The sequence below is a fragment of the Corvus kubaryi genome, unplaced genomic scaffold (assembly GCF_017639235.1).
Source record: "Corvus kubaryi isolate FWS band 111438036 unplaced genomic scaffold, C.kubaryi_AGA036_p1.0 37398, whole genome shotgun sequence".
NCBI lineage: Eukaryota > Metazoa > Chordata > Aves > Passeriformes > Corvidae > Corvus > Corvus kubaryi.
In genome coordinates, this window is record NW_024581137.1 from 55,961,383 (window position 1) to 55,981,474 (window position 20,092).

At 40.3% G+C, this 20,092-nt stretch overlaps 1 protein-coding gene across 9 annotated transcripts in view; it reads left to right on the forward strand.

Moving 5' to 3' along the window:
* The window catches only part of ADCYAP1R1 (ADCYAP receptor type I), a 144,566-nt gene that overhangs the window by 107,005 nt on the left and 17,469 nt on the right, over window positions 1-20,092 (forward strand). For 5 of the 9 annotated variants that reach the window (XM_042043073.1, XM_042043072.1, XM_042043076.1 and 2 more), the window contains 3 exons: window positions 4,426-4,495; window positions 7,327-7,418; window positions 17,974-18,027. In XM_042043073.1, coding sequence (XP_041899007.1) covers window positions 4,426-4,495; window positions 7,327-7,418; window positions 17,974-18,027 — 216 coding nt within the window. The remainder of the gene's footprint in view (window positions 1-4,425; window positions 4,496-7,326; window positions 7,419-17,973; window positions 18,028-20,092) is intronic. The other 4 variants (XM_042043077.1, XM_042043080.1, XM_042043081.1 and 1 more) reach the window with 1 other exon arrangement.

Below are 20,092 nucleotides of genomic sequence, written 5' to 3' on the forward strand. Positions count from 1 at the left end.
ACAGGAATGTGATGATCGGAGAGCACAGAATCACAGAGTGAAAGAATCATTTAGGTTGGGAAAGACCTCCAAGGTCATCGAGTCCAAGCTGTGCCCCATCCCCACCACGTCACAGAGCCCAGAGCGCTGAGTGCCACATCCAGGTGTTCCTTGGACACCTTCAGGGATGGGGACTCCAAACCTCCCTGGGCAGCCCCTTCCAATGTTCAACAACCCTTTTAGTGAAAAAAATCTTCCTGATGTCTAGCCTGAACCTCCCCTGGCACAGCTTGAGGCCATGTCCTATTTTCTCCTTCTATTTCTGGCATTGATTTGTGTACAAACATAGCTTAGGTGCAGTGTTCAAGTAAATAAACTTTCCTGTTCATAAAGAGCCACAGTTCGATGTCTGTGCCACCCCTGCTCTGGGGAATTCCTAAAAGAAGATTCAGGCATCAAACCTGTAAACCTGCAGCTGACCCCATTCCCCTTTCCATTAAATTACTGGAGCCCAGGATATGGTTTGTCTTATCTTATAGGAGCTGTAAGTTGAATCCCACATAATTCTCTGCTTCTTTCCCACTGATTGTGGAGGAAGATGAAGGTGATAAACTCAGCTGTAGAAATTATTGGAGACAAATCTAATACAATGAAGGAAATCTGCACAAGGCATTGCTGAGCTTTGACTTACTGTGGCAATTAGGAGTTTAGCTTCCCACTGAGGAGGGTTTTCCATGAATCTTGCAGGGGAGATGAATAGGGGTGAGACAGAAATCCACATTCTGTCTTCTGTGTGGAAAAAAAAAAATTAAACTATTTCAGAAAGAATTCAAAAGGGTAGGTCCTTCCCAAATTGTCTCTTTTGGCAAGGAAAAAAAGCTGGAAATATCCTGTATCCCTTTTCTAAAGGACCAGAAGGAAAAGCTGCTCCCAGAGATGCACCTGCATCTGCTCTGATAGAGCAGCAACTGTGGCATGTAGGAATGGATGTGTATTTACACCCTGAAAAGACAAACTTGGCAAGGCTTTTTTCAGGAGTTATGTATGAACTTGGTGAAATGTTAGAAAAAATGAGGCAGACTGAGTAAAATTACAAAAATCAGTCAGTGGTTCTTTGAAAACACAGAACTGAGGGGCAGGCACTTCGTACCCAAATCCCATTTCCAAGTCATTGAGGCTTGTTCTTTAATTTTGCCTAATACTGGAGATACCTGGATCCAAAATTGCCGCAAAACTCATTGTTCTGTCAGGTTTTATTCATCCTTGTTCTTCCAGACTCTCTCTGGAAAGCACATAAAGCCTTTCCTCCAGTGGGCATGCCAGTGCTTTGACCCAATGTTCTATTTTGACATTAAGACAAATTAAATCATTTATTTCCATGCAAAACAAGCCAGAAACCCCTGTTGTGTTATTATTATGATTACAACACTGGTCCTGAAAGCACTAATTTCTCTTACAAGTCCAAATAGCCCTTGCATTTTTCAGGTAGGAGAATGTCTCATAGAATGAAAAAGAAGAAATAAAAAAACAAACAAAAAGGTTCCTTGTATTTAGAGAAGCTATTTAGCATGCAAGACATTCAGACAGGTTCTAGCTGAGAGTCTCAGTGGTTACTTTTTGTAAGTCAGCAAGCATTGTTCTGGGAGTGGGGGAGAAGCCAGCATGAGCCTGAAAACATTGCGGAAATTACTGAACCGGAAAACCACAGTGGCAAAGGCATGGACTGGAATACAGGCTCAGAGCCCAAGTCCCCTCCTGCCTGTCCCTTATAAAACTGGCAGAGCTCCCTCGACTTCAGCTTCTGACTTCCATCACTGTAAGTGACAGGATTGAGGAGATAAAGGCAACTGTTGATCCAGAGCTCTGCTCCTGATTTAACAGGAGTTATTCCAGACGTGCACCAGAGATGTAGCAGAGATCAGACTCTGGCCTTTGCAAATGGAAATCACATCCTTTCCCCAGCCCTCTGCATCCCTTCCCTTCATCCGTCCTGGAGAAGAGTCTTGCACTGTAGGGAAGCATTTGACAGAAATTAGGGAGCTTGTTTACATAGTACAAAAAATTCCAAGCATTCTGTTGTGCATTCCCACTTGTTTATCTGAGGAGGAGATGGTGGTTCCTTGCCCCACATTTATCCTGTAGGTGTCACAGGGACTGGACAAAAAAAATCCTGGAAAAAAACCTCTCGTGAGCTTAATCTGATTCATTGTTGACATCTACAAGTAGGAGGTTGGGAATTGAGCTTACTGGGGACATGTCTTGTAACAACAGAGGAGTGGTCTAAACAAAGGAAAAGGTCTAAGTAGAGGAGAAGAAAAAAGCAGAGAGGTCTAAGAATAGGAATTTGTAGGGGATGATGTATCACCCTCGAGTACACATTTCAAATACCTCAGTATGGGGAAGAAAACCCCAAAACGACCACCAAGTGTCTCTGTCCCAACCAGATTTTGGGATAATTAACTGGTCTATTGGTGTCTACAATCCAGATGACTGGAATCAGAGGAGGCAGATTCCTATCCCTGTTGCTCCTTGTTCCTACACAGACAAATTGCCACACATCGGTATCTACTTGTACAGCTAAATTAATACGAGAATTTGCCCAGATTCTTCCAACATTGTTCAGTTCACCAAAAACTTCCAGGTCAAATTCAATGTCCTTCGTAAGGAGGTTGAGCTTGAAAATAATGGATGTTTTCAGTAGACAACACCTAATTGATAAATACAAAGAATTTGAAAGATAGTTGATGATTTTAGGTCCGTACAATTGTTGATGACTGAAAAAAACCCAGATTTCCAGACTGTGGGTAAGGCAAACCCTCTGAGCATTTATCTTCTTTCAAATATTTTAAGTTGGGCATCCAAAGTAAGGTTACTTGGAAATATTAATTTACAATTGAAAATCTCAGTCATCAGTCCCATAGATTTTGGGTGGTTTCAGGTTTCCATGCTTTGCAAACAGAAGCAAAAATACATCATTTTGTGTAAATTTGACACTCCACCTCTAAATTTTCTCAATTCTCACCAGCTGTGCCACACACATCCTTAGTGTTGGTTTTGAGAATCCAGTAAAATAAATATTCTTCATCTTAAATGAATAAATAAATTGTTCAAGTGAAAATAATGAATATTGTTTGACTGAAAATAATGAATATTGGTCAATGGAAAATATAAATTTAACTGAAATTTTTAAACCAGCCATCACTCAGCCGTTTGGGATTTCTCTCACACGCACTTTGATGATGGGATTTTAGTTCTGCTTCCTCACTTTTACGCATGTGTATAGTTTTGTGTAAAGATTTTCACTTTTCCCCCAGATGCTACCACGCAACCATTTAAATGACACACAAGTTGCCTTAAACTCTCATGAGACCAGCAGTGCTCTATTCCTGTATGTTCTTCCCAATTGTTTTTTGTCATTTGACAAATGCACCGTGACAGCCTCTGCTGGGACTTTGGCTCTTTTCCCAGTGGGAAGGAAAAACTCCTTTCTCAGAACTGCAGGTACAAAGTAGACAGATTTCTGTGATTTAATATTTTCTAGGGGGAAGAAAGTGGAGACAAATGAAAGAAAATTTTTAGCTGACAAATTCCTGATGACTTAAAAGAGTCATTAAGACATTTCTCAATAATAAAGAGTAGTCAGAGGCTAGGAAATAAGATTCTTTTTGTTATTATTGACCTCCTAGCTCTAAAAATGTATGTTAACATTAAACCCTATTTGTACATGAGTCCTATATTTGAATGTCCAAGTGCACTTACGTGAAATAAACTTCTGCAGAATCCTTTGGTGATTCCAGAGGAAAGGTTTAAATTCTGGGGTAGAAATGTCATTTTATTTATGTCTACTTACCAGCAACAGCTTAACAAATTAGCTGACCCCAACTGTTGGCCAGTATTTGATCCTTCTCAGATGAATCCTGGATAGGACTTCCAACCCAATGACTGGAAAATGATTCCTATATGTGAATACAACCAGGATCCTGGTGTGTAAGAATGCTTGTGTCAGGGTCAGAAGCTCACATTCGTCTCTGTTAACCCTAGAAAAATAAGTGAAACTTCAAATTTTGGAATAACCATCTCTTACTCTTCAATGTATCCCTGAAGTTTTGGTTTTTTTTAAAAGAGGCAACTTCACAATTGTAGACACAGAAACACACTTAAATGGGTTTTCCAAAATACTTAAGCTGTTTAATAAGAAGTTCCATTGAAACTGCCACAAAAGTATTTCTTTTACTTTCAGAAAATTGTGGAAAGGCTGTAAAAGAAAGCTGCAATAAGACAAAGTAAAGAACTATCACTTCAAACTTCAATAAAATAATTTAGCTGCGAAACCAACCTCTCGCATTCTTCCCCCTTAAAAACAGTTTTAAGCTCATTAATTTCTTTGTTATGTCTTGTTTTCTTTCCTGCTCTTCCCCCACCCCATTCTTTCCTTAACGACTGCAGCTGCTGGGACATGAATGACAACACTGCCTTGTGGTGGGTGATCAAGGGTCCCGTGGTCGGGTCAATCATGGTGAGTAGCACTTGGAGAATGTGAGGAATGACACAACTCTTGGTTCTTAATTAATATAAGTAAGAACAATTTATTAAAACAACAATCAGCAAAAAAATTGCAAGTACAAAAGAATAATAAAGCCAAAAAGAAAAACGGGTCTGCAGTGATTAGAGACCTTGTTGGCCGAATGGGCTCAGAAGTCCCAAAGCAGAGACCTTACAACGCTGGGGGGACTTCAGCTAGCCCAAAGTCAGAGTGGTTAAATTGCCTTTTGAAAGAGGTAGAGGCCTGTGCTCCCAGCGTCAGGTGTCACCAGCAGCCCCTCTGAGGTGAAAATGGCACCTCTGAGCTGGTGTCCAGCAGTTTTATAGCGTCTGGGTCCCGCCCATGAGCGCCCACTGTCCAGCCCCCATGGTCCTGGATGACCGGTGGTGTCTTGAGGTGAGGTCATCTCAGTCTGCCAATGGCTCGTTGTTATTTAGGGGAAAAATGCCATCGGCTCCAAAGGTGGGAGAAGCCCTCATTAAAATTCCAGGTTGCCACGGTGGGCCAGGTTCTAAAAATAGCTCCCTGTCAGTTTGAAGGTCTCCTTTTTGGCAAAGCTCAAAACTCACTTAAAACTTACACAGGTTAAGAACACTTGGTAAAAGGTTTAAAACTGGGCTATAAGTATTTCAGAGAACTCTTAAAAACAGGGTAATTAACTTGGGCACATACAGGAATTAAGACATTGTGGGTTTTTACACTTTTTAGGGACTAAAGAGGGGAACAAACTTGTGGAACTTTATTAACAAGGGGTTTTTAACGAGGAATTATGTAAAACACTTAATCAACTAATGAGGGGAATAACTTTGGAACTTAATAACTCTTAACTGGGTTGATGGGTAATTTGAATAAGCGCTAATTAAACAATTAACAATTAAAAGTTGAAAACACTTAATATGCAAAGGCCAACACTCCATTTCAGATATGACAGAGAAGATACTTCCTCAACTCTCCTGAGGACAAATAACCAATTTAAACCTTTTCAAATACTTTACAAACTGTGCGGCATCCCTGTGCTGGACTGGTGGGAAAATTCTCTAAATTTCCACTGTTTTCCACCCACAATGCTGAGGAATTCCATTATTGAGAAGAATTATTGCGAATTAAATGATGGAGCACTGCCTGCAAGCAAAGAGTCTGTAGGAAAGGAGTGGTTCAGTTGCTTAAACACAGACACAAATGCCGTAATTAAGACCCCAGAGCATGTGGAACATTGGTCTGGAGCTGGCAGACCTGTCTTAGGATGTATGGAAATTCTGTGCCTGTTGGGGTGTCAGCTGAAGGCCAAGTGGGACAGCCTGGGGCATCTAAAAAAACATTAAATGTCAGTGGCAAGGAAAATGCACTCTGTCTGCTGAATGGGATTAATTTCAGAGCTACATTTATCTAATATTAGCTTTAAAATAGTACTTGGTCATAGTGCAAGATGCTGAATTGTCAGCAAGGTGTCTGAGCTCTCTTTAAGTGATGGAAGTCTTGCATTTGGCTCAAATTATATCAGATACCTGCACATGGAGGACTGAGAGGTTCTAAAGTGCCCTGTTTGGGCTTCACAGAATGGATAAAATTGGAAAGGATCACTGGAAGTTATCTAGTCCAACCTCCCTGCTGAAGCAGGATCCCCAAGAACACATTCCTCAGGATTGTATCCAGATGGATTCTGAATATCTGAAGAGAAGGAGAAATTCTGTTGCTCCAAGTAATATGGGAATTTTAAAATGCTGTTATTCTCCTGCAGTTAGGAAAATAAATTGAGCCCCTGGACAATATGGTCAGTGGTGCCTGAAAGTCCATCAGGCTTGCCACATGTGTCTCATTCAGGGCACCCTCAGTTGTTCTCCACACTCCAGGGACAAAATTTGGCAGGTTTTCAATGACTTTTGTGGGAATTCAGGCATCCAGCTCACAGGTAACCAGTAAAACAGGAGGTTTTATCAGGTTTGGTATTCCTCCTTTAAAGTCTTTGGACAGCTCTGTAGAGTCCAGCAATCTTCGGGTAAATCAAAGATAATTCAGCCAATTTCAGCACCAAAACAGAGATGGTTTAATGATCCAAGGCTTTTGTCCATGTGTGAATTTCCATGTTTTACAGACACCTTCTACTTGGGGAATCAGTTAAACCTGGTTTCTATTGAAGGCATTAAAGAACCAAGCAACCAGCAAGGGATGACTGGGCTTCTCCATCCCTTTGTAGTCCTGTGACCAGATAGAAATTCCTGGAAAAGATGCTCATATCTAGTTCCTGGTCTCCCTATAGGAGTGTAAGATTTTATAATGGACCGACTTAAATTTCCACTGCTCAGGCTTTAAGAAGCTATGGAGCTGGTGACAGCCAAATCTCAAGCCCAAGCATTGAAATAAACTAATTCTATCATTCTCCAGGTTTTTAAAACCAATGGACACTGCTAAACTGAGAAGTCCTTTGGTTCAGAGAGTGGGAGTTAAAAATGCCTTTACTCTGAGGTCTTTATTTTGTGATTTTTATGTGCAGGGATCTCTCCTTTTACTCTGCACAGGTTGATAATGAAAAATGTTGAAACATTTCCATTTTTGTTTCTCTTGTGCTTGAAACTGCAGAAATTCTGCCTCATTTTAGCTGCAGCAAGGGGGTATTTTTACCTGTAAAAGGGGTGATAAAACCTTTGGGGACTTTCCCCATAACTACTGACCTTATAAAACTTTTAGACTGGTGTTTGGAGAAGAAAAAGGGAATGTAACCAGCAAGTCACTGGGAATGTCTCATTCTCATACTTCGTAAAAGTATGTCATAGTCACAATTTTTTCCTTTTTTTTTTCCCCCTTAGATAAACTTTGTGCTTTTTATTGGCATAATTGTGATACTTGTGCAGAAACTCCAGTCACCTGATATCGGGGGCAATGAATCCAGCATTTACTTGTAAGTACAAATAAAGCAGTAATCAATTTAAATTACTGATATACACATAGGAAAAAAACCACAAAGTGAAAAAAGACACCTCAGCTGAATTTGGCTGATTTTTGAAAAGAGTTGCAGGGTCTATTAAATTACTTTTGTTGATTTTTACTTGAATTTTTCAATCCATCAGCCGTGAAAGTGCATTTTAGTGCCAGCTTTCACCTTTCTTTAAAAGGCCTATAAAAAAAGCATAAATACAAGATTAAAAACAAACCCCAACCAAATCTAGAGTTTTTACAGGTCAGTTATCTAAAAATTAACATATTGTCGAGGTAGAAATATTGTTGTTATATTCATGGGATGGTTTGCTGTGCTTCATAAGTTCCAGGACATGGTTCAAAGTTCACTGAAATCAATGAAATTTGGTGAAAAGGTTTAATTAACTTTAGGCTGAATTATAATTTAGGAAGATCCCCTAGAGCTGCTTATGCCCACATTTCTTGAAAATTTAAATGCATTCCACTTAAGCCAAACATTTCACACACACCCCCCTAAAATTTTTTTAAAATGCACACAAATCCTAAAATTTTCCTCTAGATGTTTGTAGCTTTGTGATTTATATATATTTTTTTAAGCTGGAATCCTTTTTATTAGTTTCCGCCTCATAAGAGGGCAGAGGTTGGCCAGTTGAGGTGGTCATCTTTATCATTTTGAGTGCATGCAGTCATTCTCCTTATCAAAATTACATAATCCTCTGGAATAAGTAGGATATGTGCCACCACATTTGGTGTTGGCCTAAACTCAACACACATTTGATGTTGCGATTTTTTGGTGAGCTTGAGTGGTTTTTTGTACTCATAAACATAGGTAGGGCTATTTAATTTAGTGCTAAATTCCTGATGAAAATAGACAAACCATGAGCACCTTAAATAAAACTAAAAGGTGTTGGGGTAAAGTAGGAGGTGCTTATTTTGTAGCAAATACAATTATCCAGTGACTAGTTTCACCCTAAGTGACCGCAATCATAGTATAATGATGTCATCTATCTAAATGACAATTTTCAGGAAAAAATATGTCCTCCAGATGCCTATTTTTCTTCCCGGGGCCCCCCCCCCCCTTGTCTAGGGTAGGTTTGGATTGAATAATAATATTTTCTACATCGATTTTCATGTCTGTAGCCAGACATCCACTTACTGAAAGCCCTGCCCTTGCATCTTACTCTAAACCCTGTTACCTCAGCAAAAAATAATGCTTTAAAATGATTCTTCAGGTGGATTTATCTCAGAAATAAAGCTGAGGATGAGAGTTAGTGACTAGGTTAACTTGTGCATGGTCTGCCTAGGGCTTGCATGAAGGCTTCCCATGGATGTGCTGCTGGGAAGTCCTCCCTGAGTCTTAGATTGGAACTAACACCCAAGATGTGCAGAGCTCGTTCTGAGCCTGAATTTTTAAGTGCATGTTTGGTGTCTGCTGCACATCTCACGTATGAAGCAAAGCATGCCATGGGCTCCAAAGATTTAACTGGATTGTTAATTATCAAACATCCTCATCATCTTGGATCAATATGGTGACTGGGTTTTGCTGGTGTTTTTCCTATGTGTATAGTTAGCCACCAAAACCAAGAGAAAACATCATATTTTCTGTTTCATTCACTGCCATTATTTTTTTCTCTTTTTTTTTGCAACTTTTATAACTGGGTGTGTATAAATCGATCTCGCATTGATGTATGTGTTACAGAGTGGAGTGTTGTTTATCCAAACAGATTTGACAGCAGAAAAGTTCACACAGGAACAATAAAAAGGAGTGAAATTAATAATTCTGTGCAGATATACACCAGACAGCGTCAATATTTGTGCAGATATACCCTGTAAAAAGAGAGCTTGCGAGGAAGGAAAACGGTAGATCACAATCTGGTTCTGTCACCATATTGAAATATCTCACATTTAGACTGTGGCTCATATTAAGCATTTTCCATGTTCTATTTTGCTGTTTCAACCTATTACAGCATCATTCCATCAAATTCCTCATCCAGATCTTTATTCCAGAACATCTTTAAGCACTTTCCCTTTAGTAGATGAGGAACAATGAGGTTGAGGAAGGACTTTCAGCCTGTTTCTGAAGGTAATACCACGTGGATCTGCAGCAGGGATTGAGACTCATTCTAATATCAGTCCTCCATTTTTTTCGAATAACCCTTTAGCCAGCTGGGACTTCCCTATCAAAAAAGAAAATGAAAGACCCCAAAAACTTGGCTACTGACTTTGGGGAGGATTTCTTTTTTTATATGTTTGGCACATGTTTAGGTTCAGGTCCTTTTAATGACTATTTTTGTTAGACAAATCTGCCTCTGCTTCTACTTCATAGACACGGTGGTGGTGGTTCTGCAAAGCACTTAAGCCTGTATTTGATTTTGAAAGCCCTGGGGGTGGGCTTAAATTCAAAGATTAATCATATATTGCTACCACTGTGCATTCATTATTAAACTCTCCCACTGGAGAAGTTAGCTGGGAGCTATGACAGGACCGTGGCAGAAGAGAGCACTGCAGGGGAACTGAGGCTTAATTAATGCAGTGTAGCCACTGGAGAATCTAAGATTTGCCTTAAAGTAAATCAAACAATCATTTGTATCATTTGCCACGCTTTACAAGCGCTTTACTCCCATAAACAAAATTCTCTCTAATTCTCTCATTGTGTGAAACAATGCCTTTAGGCTGACAAAAACCTGGAACATGTCGCTAATTCCTAAGAATTTTTGGGAGTGGCCAAGTGCTTCCATGGTTATAAACTTCCATTTCATCAGTTTGTGTGTTCAGTCATTCATTGCCAGTCTCATGCCTACTCAACCTTTCCTCATGCTTTAGCTCCCCTCAGAGCTGCCTGCATGCTGCTGATCCCATCTCAGCCCAAGACCCCAAAAATCCACCAGGTACTGGGAGAGCAACAACTCCATCTTTCTTTTGCTGATGTTTTCGATAGAAACTCCTCTTTAAGGCTGAAAATATTGGGGGCTAGATTCATCAAAATGCCTAAGCAGCTGAGGTAGGAATTCAAAAAGGAACGGAAGACACCCTTTTAATGATCATTTTAATTTTATTATTATTTTGGGTTCTTTTTCTAAGAAACTTTCATGCTTCCTCCCAATAGTCATCATAACCATTAGTTACTTTTTAGTGTGAGGAGTGCCAGAGGCAGAAGTTTTTTCTTGAAACGTGCCTAGTTTCAGTTAATCTTATGTCAGTCTTGAATAATTCTCCCAAATTAAGCATAGAACAGAAGCAAGATCAGTAATGCAATTTAAACAGATTTTTATCTGAGTGAGAAGTTCTGAGACTCCCAGGTGGTGGGGAAGCATAAAGTGCAATTGATTGTATTCTTAAAGGAATTAAGACAGCTATTAGCATAGTTCAGGCAGGTTCTCACCCCATCTGGTGAATGAGTATCATAAACAGCAGTAATGTGCCACGGTTACAGGCATAAAATGGTTTGGGTTGGAAGGGGCCTTAAAATCATCCAGTGCCCCCCCTGCCATGGGCAGGGACACCTCCCACTATCCCAGGAGGCTCCAAGCCCCATCCAGCCTGGCCTTGGACACTTCCAGGGATCCAGGGGCAGCCCCAGCTTCTCTGGGCACCCTGTGCCAGGGCCTCACTGCCCTCACAGTTTAAATTCCATTTAAAGCCATTTCTCCTTGTGACAAGTCCTATTTAATCTCACGGAAAAACTGACCAAGTCTTGAATTAGTATCTATATTTTCCATCCAGCTATATATTAATTAACGTGATTCCAAACAGAAAGAACCCCCTGATTTTTAGCAATCTCCAATTGCAGTTTGTAGCTATTTTGAAGAAGTAGCAGATTATTTAGGGATAGTTACCCCATGTGCTGAGAGCCAAGGAGCACCACACCAGGAGTCCATGAATTAAATGGGATCTCACAGGCCTGGGGACCACAAACATTTATTCACAACCCTGCAGTGGCTGTTTCAGCACACAGAGCAGCACATCAGGCCCACATTATTTGCATGGATTTATCATCTATCAGTTCTTTCTCTGGACTTTTAGGAAAGGGATAATAAACTAGTCTGGCAAGACTTCACTATTTTTACTGTGAAAAATCCAGCCAACAACGTGTAACCTGGTATGTCAGAATCTGTTTTCGGGCATCCTGGTTTTGGTCAAATTGTTGTAGAGAGAGTACATCACCTCCCCCCAAAAAAAGCCATAGTTCTACAGAAATGCCTACACAAAGCCTAAATTCACACTGTTATTTTCACGAGCATTGCTGCATTGCTGAAATATTCACTCTAGAGAGAAAATCATCAGCATCACTACCATAAAACACCACAATATTTAGTGGGTGCATGATGTAGATGCATGCTGGAATAACCCATAAGATTAAAAAGACCCACACGTTTCCATCAAGTCTTTGCTTCTTCATTCATTTTCAAGGATCAAGCACATATAACTGAAAAAAATCCTCTTTTTATTTTATTCTGATTTCCAGTTTATCATGACTGGTATAATTTGGGAGGGGGAAGCTTGTTTCTGCTTTTGCTTTGACAGATTCTTCATAAATTTTGTATCACATGTTGAAAACTCAATGAAAAGAAAATAAACCCCACATATATATCTAGCTAATTCAGGTCTACGTCATTCCTCCAATCAGCATCTTGCTGGAAAGAAAGGAGAATCATGGCATATATCATAGGTAGGTATGATTTTACCTATGGTGCAACCTAGAGGGTTAGGGCAGCAAAAGCAATGTTGTAACCCAGATGTTTTGGTAAACAACACTCCTCTAAAATTCACCTCCAAAGTCACTGGACACGCAGTGATTCATTCTGCTGCCGCTTTGTCTTGCTGCAAGTGCTCAGACTGCCAGAATTGATGATTACTGACAGGGTGCCTTGGTGCCAAAAGGCTCATTTTTTGACCAGCAAATGGCAGATGTTGGATGGACAGTGTGTTCTCTAGGAAGACACTGCAATTTCTGACCCCCAGGTACTGCCAGTTGGGTGCTGGGATGCCCAACGACCCAGCAACGAAAGGAACTCGTGTCCTTGGGTTAATCCTTTTCTACCACAGGAAAACAAACTGGAAAACACAGATGATGGTCATTTGATGTCAGTGCATGATCAGCAAGGACCTAGTGCTCATTTCTAAGGAATTCCAGGGGAGTAGATACTTGCTGCTTTGATCGACACTAATTCTTGATGGATTTATTTAAAGCTCTAGAAAAAATGTGCTCATTCACTACTGTACTTTTCATGTGCCCTGCCCAAGGCAAATTGTTATTTTGGGTGCTGATTTGATTATTTTGGTTGTTTTTTATTTTGGAATTTTTGGCTGGGGAGGAGGGGGGTGTTCATTTGTGCCAATCTTTTCAGGTAGGGATTGGAAAAAAACTGAGCGTACTCATTAGGAATGTAAGATCATGTAGGCTGTGTACTATAATTAGCAGGAGTATAATTAACAGGGATTTATTTATTTTCAGATAAAATAATCAAAAGCCCAATTCTGCTTTGATTATCTGTGGTTTCAATTGCTGTAAAATCAAACAGCACAGAATATTTAGTGTGTTTATAATGTTCCTGTGAGCTGTTATTGCTACTGAACAGCTGAGGGTAAAATGCACCTAAATCCCTCAGGTGCCTGTGGCAAGGGCAGGAAGATGAATTTATGGTTGTCAAATCTACTTTCCCAACCTTAATGCTGTCCTGTCATCCAGTGCATCCTTTACATTCTTACATAAATGGTGAGATTAGACCTAAAACTATTTCTACCTTGAAAGGGCTTTTGTTATTCCATGGGCCACTTGCCAGAGGGATATTCCACAAGAGCAAATCAATACTTATAAAGGAAATTCCATTCCATTTCCAATGATATACAAGCATTTGACCAGAGCTTTGGTGGGATCTGATTTTGAAATCATGGATCACAAAACTTATTTCTTGTGGTTACAACATCACCTGTGATGAATGCAACATTAAAAAGGGTTCTGCTTCTGCTATTTGGAAACATTTAGAAGGTGGATTTTAGGGTGCGAGGCCTTGGCCTGCACAGGTGGTGTCTATGTGGTGGAGGCTGACTCCTGTCCTTTTTCCTTTTGCAGTAGTATTGAAAAATAGGATGACTTTGTCTTTAAACACTATTTCTGTGGCTGTAAGGCATTTTTATGGGAAATTTTATGGTTTAAATGGGTATACAGACAGAGAAAAGGACACAATGGTGATTTTTGTTCTTGATGAACCCATGATATTTTGAAATCTGCCTAGGTTTCACATGTAAGAATTCTCTGATGATGACTTAAAATTTCTCCTTGGCTCCATGATCTGTGGCAGCCCTAGAGAACAGTTCTTTGTCCACAATCTGCATCCTAAAAGAGCAAAGCATGGACTTTTTTCCCCCATCTGTCACAAGAGCAAGCCATGAACTGAAAAAGAGCAATTTTGCATCAGAAGAGAAGCCACTAAAAGATGCTCCTTCTCTTGAAAGATCAAGGAGGTGTGCAGGTTAGTGAGGGAGAGAATAATGCCAGGTTTTATCCAACAATGCAATTCTCTTTAGAGAAATGATTTTTCCATTTTTTTCTTAAGAAAACACAGTAAAGCTTGATGCACTCTCAACAGTTCTAACAAGGGCTGGATTAGCCCTAACAGCCCTGTTTCCATAGAGTTTGAGGGGCCAAAAAAAGGCTAATAGCTTTTTATGAGTTCCCATTGAAACGTTAGGGGCATATCTCTGCAAATTTCAGATCTAAACACCTTTCAAAGACAGTACCAAAGCCATCATGGCTTGATTGCCATAACTGGTGTGGAACAGAACTCAGAACACCCAAGCCAGAGGGATTTATAGGTAAGTGCTTGTGTCCGTAGGGTGCCTGTGTAAATATAGGATTTTGCCCACACATGTGCTGTCTGAAACACTTTAGATATCTAAAATTGTTCCAGCCTTGCTGTTTAAAAGGTCACAAATACTTTAGCAATGTGCACGATATAAAGCTTCATATTGTAAAGGGAGAGTGGCTGCACTTCACTGAATTTGCTGTAACATTGCAAATTTTGCCACACACTGGAGCTTCCTGATTAGCAAAAATAAGGTAGCTTTTGGAAAGAAAATGTAGAAGGGATCTCAAATGTGCTTCTGAAGTCACTGCACTTGGTCAGAGTGAATAACCTAATTTTGATGTGTATTGATAAGCTTCAGTTGTCATGGAGATCAGCAGGAGAGGGAACGTCCAGTGCCCAAGGCCACTCATCTTTACAAATTACCCATGGATTTGGGTGCAGTATCTTTTACCAGAGTAGCTTCCTTACATCCTGAGAAAGATAATGGCTTTGGAGATTCAGAAAAATTTTCAGAGGATTCAAATTTAGCATGAGCTAGGGAATACCCAAATTAGAGCACTCTGGCTGTTTGGCCTTTCCCTCATGCATTGCTCATAGCTGAGTTTGCTGTTTGAATGCACTGTTAGACTGAAAGGGATAGATCTGAATGTTTACTTGTCCCCAAATCAGTTTGCACCTCTGATTCTTTGAATCAGTTGCTTAATGTAAAGTTGAAGGTGGAGCTGAAGCAACTGGTCATGCAGCAGTTGATGTGAGACTGCAGGAAATGGGGAATAATTCTGGCATTTCTGATCCTGAATGTGCTTTCAATTTATACCAAGGCTAGATGCCCACCAGCATCCATGGTCTTCCAGTTAGTTTTTCCCACCATTCACATTTTTGCCTCTATCATTTGAGGACAACAGAAGTTTTACTTTGCCCTCAGTGTCTCTGCTTCTCCTTGCCATTGATTTATTATCTTCAGCAGCTGGCACGTTCCACATCCAGTGGGGTTAGTTTTACATCTGGAGAGATTTTAGGATGTACTCCAAGCAATTACACAGCCTGAGGTAAGGAAGGGACAAGAAAGATGGCACTGTCCCAGTGCAGAAGGCATTTTGATCTGGATAGACAAATTTCTTGTGAGGATCTCATGACTAACACTGTGTGTCAAAGGAACTGTGTGGTGCAGAATCACAGTAATCAGTTTTCCAAGAACAAACTCTGCCTTGGAGAGTAAAAGAACATCCTCAAAGGCCACCAGGCTACAGTGGCTTAATACTGAATTAAGTCTCAGTGAAGGTGGTTTAAACAAATGTAAACTACCTCAAGACAGGACCAATCCAAAGCCATGTGTAAAGTTCATATCCCAGTCTTAGTCCCACCTGTATCATTACTGAGAGACTTCCAAACTGTAATTCCTCTTCATATTTCCAATGAAAACACAGGAGTTGTTCAGCTGATTAAACATCTGCAAGCCCAGGCTTTTTTAACAGAGGCAGTGCTCTCTTTTTTCATTAAGGAGAGTTGTAGAGATGGGTTGTACCTTGAATCTGCAGGGATATTGTATTACATGTAAGGCAGGTGAGTCAAAACAGTGTAACCGAAGCTTCAGAGCTCAAATTATATAAACTCAGTGTTGTTATACTGAGCTGAGCTCTGCCAGCTGACAGGAACCAAAACCTGTCTGTAAGACTTAAAAATGCACTTCTTGTGTCAGCCTGGGACAATAAACACCTGTGGGCTTTGCTCATTTGCTATCTTTCACAATGAGCTAAATCCCATTCTCAGATATTTATGCCTGGATTTGGAGATGCACATTCTTCATTTGAAACAGTGATGTATTCAAGACCGTTTAAGAATCTCATTTGTCATGGTACATTTTTCTATTTGAACATTCTATTGCCTGCTGCACCACAGTTATGTTACTGCACCTCCATCAGAATGATTCCACAGTGCTCGACTTGGATCTGTGCTCTGAAGTCAGAGAGAATAACCCAGCTCGGTAAAACAGGAGCTCCAGAGTTAATACAGGGGAAGGATCAGGACACAGAACCTTGAAGCTCCTGTTCATTTAAAGGCTGTTATTGTTGGAAGAATTCTGCCCTCTGCTGCCAGCTTTATTCTCTAGAGCACCAGCAAATACTAAGCTTAATCTCTTCATTATTTAACTCCCAAGTGTAGAAGCGATGTTCTCCTTCTTTTTATGTCCGCTCTGTAGAAGTTAGAAAAGCCAAGAATGAGCACTACAGACATGATTTTTGGCTCTCTTTGGCCATTCTGTTTCACTTCAAGCCTCAGATCTGCTCAAGGGTCGCATTTACTGGACAAAAATTTCCAGTTCAAATTCATCTTTGTTAAATATTTGGTTTTAACCACAGCATTAACCTGCAAGCACTAATTCAGATTCGGCCTCTTATTTTGGTTGCATTAGCAGGCAAAAGTGAAGCTCTAGCTAACAAGACTAAGAATTTGGGGTTTTTTTTCAGTTAAAGGCTAGAGAAACAGAGTTTCTTTTTTTTTCTCATGAAGAGTACAACATTGGTTTTATGTTTAGCACAACAGCATGGGATCTATCTGGTTTAATAAAACAATCCTGCTGTGGGCTCCTTCCACAGTCAGTAGAGACCTACCCAGTCCAGAGAATAGAATCCTTTAGTACAGCTTATTTCTCTTTAAACAACAAGTTTAAAATAGGTCAGGTAAATCTCACTTAATGGCCTGTTTCTCACCAGTGACTGCCAAGGTGGCACGGGGTGACAAGGAAAAAGGCACGCAGCTATTTTGTTAACCTCAAAAAATAGAGGAGGTACAACTAAAAAACTTTGCTGAGAAGCACCTGTGCTTATTCTGTGTCAGGATGAGGGGCGAATGACTCTGGCTGCACACAGTGGGTCAGAGCTGCAGCCACTGCAGGGTGATGGAATTGTAGAGTCTGATTGCTGCTCGCAATCAGACTCCAAACTGTTTCCATCTGATCTGTAAGGGCAGGGGGTTTGTAAATGTGGTCGGTGTTTTGGAAGGGAAACGAGTGCAGCTTCAGGGAATCCTCAGCTACTGAGCAGCAAGGAAAAGTCCCCCAGCCTAGAGCAGGATCAGCTGAGGGGAAGTGGGTGTGTGATATAAATAATATACTATACGAATCCACTTTTCAATTTTCTCCTCTCTCTCCCATACAATCTCTCTGCTTCCACTTTGGTTAACTTTCTACTGTATTTTCAATGCTTTACTTCATTGATTTGTTTCTGCATTCCTTCTCCTGCTACTACACAGTTGCCAATCCTACTCGTGGTGAGGTTACATAGAATGAATGGAGCAGGTTGCACAAAGATTCGTCACGAGGCGCAGTTTTAATTTGCATGAATCAAGTTCTACCTTTATTGCGTTTCCCAAAGGATTCCCCTTCAGCACATTCAGAGACAAGGCACAAACTCCATCATTCCCTGAGTGCTGGTAGTGACCTAAATTCAGAACCCTGACCATTTTCATTATGGATATACTTGGCCTGGATAATGCAGCATAACCTCCTTCCCCTGGATCAGCATGCTTGTTTCACTCCTCTTAAGCACCTCTGAGACATCTAGAATTGAGTTGCAACTCCTTTTGCCTCAGACTTGTGTTCTCTCTCATTTGCATTGACTCGCCAGACGTCCAGGTGTTCGGTCTGATGCAGTGTGGCCTTCAGCCACATCATCCATTGCTCATTTCTTCCCGGGAATGTTTAACCTTTTCTTTCCCCTTCCACCCTAGCACCCTCCCTCTTCCTCCCAGATGCAGCTGCAGTCCCTGCCCAGGACACTTGCGGTGAGACTCAGCTTGTTTGCCTTTAGCTGTCTAAAGTCTCGTACTCAATCTGAGCAGTCCAGTTGTCGTCTATGGTCACTCGGGGAGACCAGGGCACCTCCGTCAGACAGAGCATCCCCTATGGCTTAGATGCCTCTGTCACACAGGGCAGCTCAGCCTGGAAGTCCCTGCTCTTTCCATGATTGAGTGAGCTCAAGATGATAGTTCAGTTCGAAATTTGTCTCTGGCACGTAGAGTTAGATGTGACCAATTCCGTTCTCTGTGTGCCTACAGAGGTCTGAGGATCCTGCCCTGATTTGTGTAGTGTTTTCATAGCCATGCTCTCATTCCTATTCATTTTCTTATATTTGTCTATTTTTTCCTCCATTTTTTTTTTTTCTGGTTCCTGCCTCCTCTGTCTCTTCTCTTTTTCTCCCTTTCCTTCCACCAACGTCTGTACTTTGATAATAAATAAATACATAAAGTTTAAAAAATAAAAGAGGAGGGAGAAAGGAAAGAAAACATCTCTAAATTCTGTACTCTAAAGATTTGGGACATTTTACACCATTCAATATCAGAGAGATGACTCTACCTAAACTAGAAATGGCAGAAAATAAGTGCTAACAGCACTTAAAATATTAAGGTTTTCCTAAAAAGTGCTAGCAATATTTTCCATCCCAAACATGTGTGTAAGTATCCCCTCAGTGGGTGGGGAGCAGCAGTTAATCCTTAGATAATATTTTCAAAATCAAGTCTGGTTTTTTTCAATAATTCTAGTAAATACCAAGTGCTGTCACATTAGGTCTATTCACCAGGAAAACCTATTAAAAAAATCAATTCCTGTCAAATAAAACAGGGCATAAGCAGTAAAGGAAACATGGATGGGAATTTATTTCTAGGTTTCCATAGCAACATTAAGTATATCATTGAAGACCACAACCCCCTACAACAACCCATGGCTAAGACTTTTAAAAGTGATTATTGATTTTTAGATGTTTCATTTTCAGGTTCTGTACCTTAATATGCCTTGTAAATGCTGCTTTTCAACACAGGCTGAGCAGCCCCCTTGTGGTAAAAATTGGTCTGAGAAATGTGTTTCAGATCAAGTGATCAAAAAAATGAGTGGCACTCAAAACCCGTAGTCACTTCTGAAAGCCTCAGTCAAAGTAAAATGGAACTATCTCTAAAACCTCCTTCCTCATTTCTGTTCAGTCTTAGCTGACAATTAATGCCCAACTCAGCTCTGTGAAAAACAGGTGGTTGAAAAATTTAGCACAGAAATTGTAGTGTAAAAGGAGCAGTCACTTTAATATTTACTTCCTCAGCAACATCCGAGAAATGAAATTCATTTTACGAGTTGAAACAAGTTACTATTTCTATTTTCTGGATGGGTGCATGCCACAAGACTGTGTTTTTTCCAGGTCTTATACTGTAATATTTAAAAACAACGCAGTTATCAGGCTTTAATTATCCAAAAGGAAACAAAACATAACTCCAGTAATGGGGATTGACTTAAAGGAGTTAAAAGTGGGGAGAAATTTAGTAAGCTTTCAATTTATCCTGGTTTACTGTTCAGATTATAAATTCCATGAGTTGTAAACACAGATCTAAGACTGTGTAACAGAAACAGAGTTTGGTTTGTTTGAACAAGCTTAAATATTTGCCTTGAAGGCAATTGATTTAAAAATCAACATATTATCCTTTATAGTTTAATGGAGGTTCAATCAGTGATGTGGGGTGTTCATCCCATCCTAGAGTGGACATCTAAAACAGGTCAGATGTACCCTGGCCAGTAAGTGTGTATTTCTCTCTCAGCTGTTTATTCTGGTGATTCTCAGGGTCCATTTTACTTAGACATCCATACTGTAAACATCCAACCTTTCCTGAGGTGAATCCCACCAAAATAACCACATGTTGAAAACAAAACAAAACTTCTCCCCTTGAAAGTCGACAAGAAATCATTATTTTCAATTCTCATGGTTTTCAGCCCCTCGTAACAGATATAAAATCTCTTATAGGATCCCTCCAAATGCCTTTCCGTGTTTCAGATTACCCTTCTTAGTGGCTGATTTAAATCAGCCTCTCC